The 1,843-nt window shown below is 38.4% G+C and overlaps 1 protein-coding gene across 1 annotated transcript in view; it reads right to left on the bottom strand.

Annotated features, from left to right (window-relative positions):
• Positions 1-1,843, bottom strand: part of Rbm6 (RNA binding motif protein 6) — a 76,479-nt gene that overhangs the window by 18,842 nt on the left and 55,794 nt on the right. Inside the window, exon 6 of the mRNA XM_031345730.1 lies at positions 1,356-1,416. Within this exon, the coding sequence (XP_031201590.1) occupies positions 1,356-1,416 (61 nt within the window). The remainder of the gene's footprint in view (positions 1-1,355; positions 1,417-1,843) is intronic.

The raw sequence follows: 1,843 nt of genomic DNA on the forward strand, positions 1-1,843 counted from the left end.
AAAAAAAAAAGTCTTTCCTGAGTTGAATGCTAAGCAAATAGGCTACTAACCCTAAACTGTACTCAGGGGGAGAAAAAAAAATAAATAAAAAACCAGCAGAGCAGTAGTGGCACACAGTAAATCCCAGGACTCAGGAGGGCAGGCGGATTTCCTAGTTCAGGGCTGACCTGCTTTATAGAGCAAGTTCTAGGACAGCCAAGGTTACATAGTGAGACCCTCAAAAAATAAAACAAAATCATCATCATCACCATCATCATCATCATCTTTTAAGACAGGGTTTCACTATGTAGACCAGGTTGGCCTCTAACTCATAAAAGATAAACCTATCAGCCAGGTGGTGGTGGCGCACGCCTTTAATCCCAGCATTTGGGAGGCAGAGGCAGGTGGAGTTTTGAGTCCAAGGCCAGCCTGGTCTACAGAATGAGTTCCAGGACAGCCAAGGCTATACAGAGAAACCCTATCTCGGAAAAAAAAAAAAAAAAAGATAAATCTATCTCTGCTTTATGAGCACAGCAATTAAACATGCACAAACATGCCTGTTCCTCTCCAAAATTTTAAATCAGTGTGTTTGGACATGACCTGTGTAACTACCACAGTACACATGTTGAAGTCAGAAACAATTATCAGGATTCTGTTCTTCTCTCTTCCTACCCTGTTGAGCCAGGGTCTCTCTTGTTTCAGCTACACTGCTTTATACTTTAGGCTAGCTCGTCAGTCAGCTTCTTATATCACTGCAGACCTTGTTGCCAGTATTACAGATGTGTGTTACCATTTCTGGCTTTTTAACATGGGATCTGGGAATTGAAATACTACTTCTCCGCACTGAGCCATCTCGACAGATCTGAACTATATTTTTTAAAGCTTCACAGATTTGTATTTAGGGTATCAATTTTTTTTCTCTCCTTCCCTCCTTATCCTTTTCTTTTAAAGCTCATACTCTTTTTTCCCCCTAATCTTTAGTTTTGATTAAGAACACCTTTCAACTTTTGTTTTCTGACAACACTCTTGCTATGTAGCACATACTGGCTTCAAACCCTGGACTGTCCTGCTGCAGTTTCTCAGGTACTAGGATTATATCAGGTCAATTAAAATGTTATTTTTATTTATGTATATGTATCTAAGTGTATCCACATGATTTTAAGTGCCCAGAGAAGCCAGAACACAACTTTGGATACTCTGGAGTTGGAATTAAAGGCAACTGTGAGCTACCTTATGTGGGTTCTGAGATCCAAACTTAGATCCCTGAAAGAACTGTATATTTTCTCAAACACTGAGCCATCTCTCTAGCCCCTGAGATGTCTATTTTAAAAAATAAAATAAAAATAAATGATTTGTTCATTGTTTAAGACACTTACCTTCCTTTGGGCCCTTGCAGAATGAACAAGAAGACTGATGCCCACCATTGCTAGCCTTACACTGCAGAGAAAAAAGAAAGACTTTAATGTGACCTAAAGCATTTTTAGAAACCATAATGAATATCCAACACAGTAATAACTGGCCAAGTATTTGAGGGTATCTCTAGGATACCCTCAAAGTGTTTGACAGCTCCGCTTACTAACAATGGCAGGCTGACCTGATGCTTACCAGGCCCCAACAGTAAGGCCAATATCTTGGTAAGTAGCCTTAGTTAAGTATTATAAAACTTACATATTTTAAGTATACAGCTTAATAATATTCAGTATGTGTGTGGTGTAACCACTGACATAATTTTATTTAAAATCACTTCCATCACTCCCAAAGAAACTCTAGAAGTTATTTTCCACCCTTAACACCACGGGCCTTTTATCTAATATATGGTCATCTGCCTGGCATAACTTTTTTTTTTTTTTTTTTTTTTTTTTTT

The sequence above is a fragment of the Mastomys coucha genome, unplaced genomic scaffold (genome assembly GCF_008632895.1).
Source record: "Mastomys coucha isolate ucsf_1 unplaced genomic scaffold, UCSF_Mcou_1 pScaffold23, whole genome shotgun sequence".
Taxonomy (NCBI): Eukaryota; Metazoa; Chordata; class Mammalia; order Rodentia; family Muridae; genus Mastomys; species Mastomys coucha.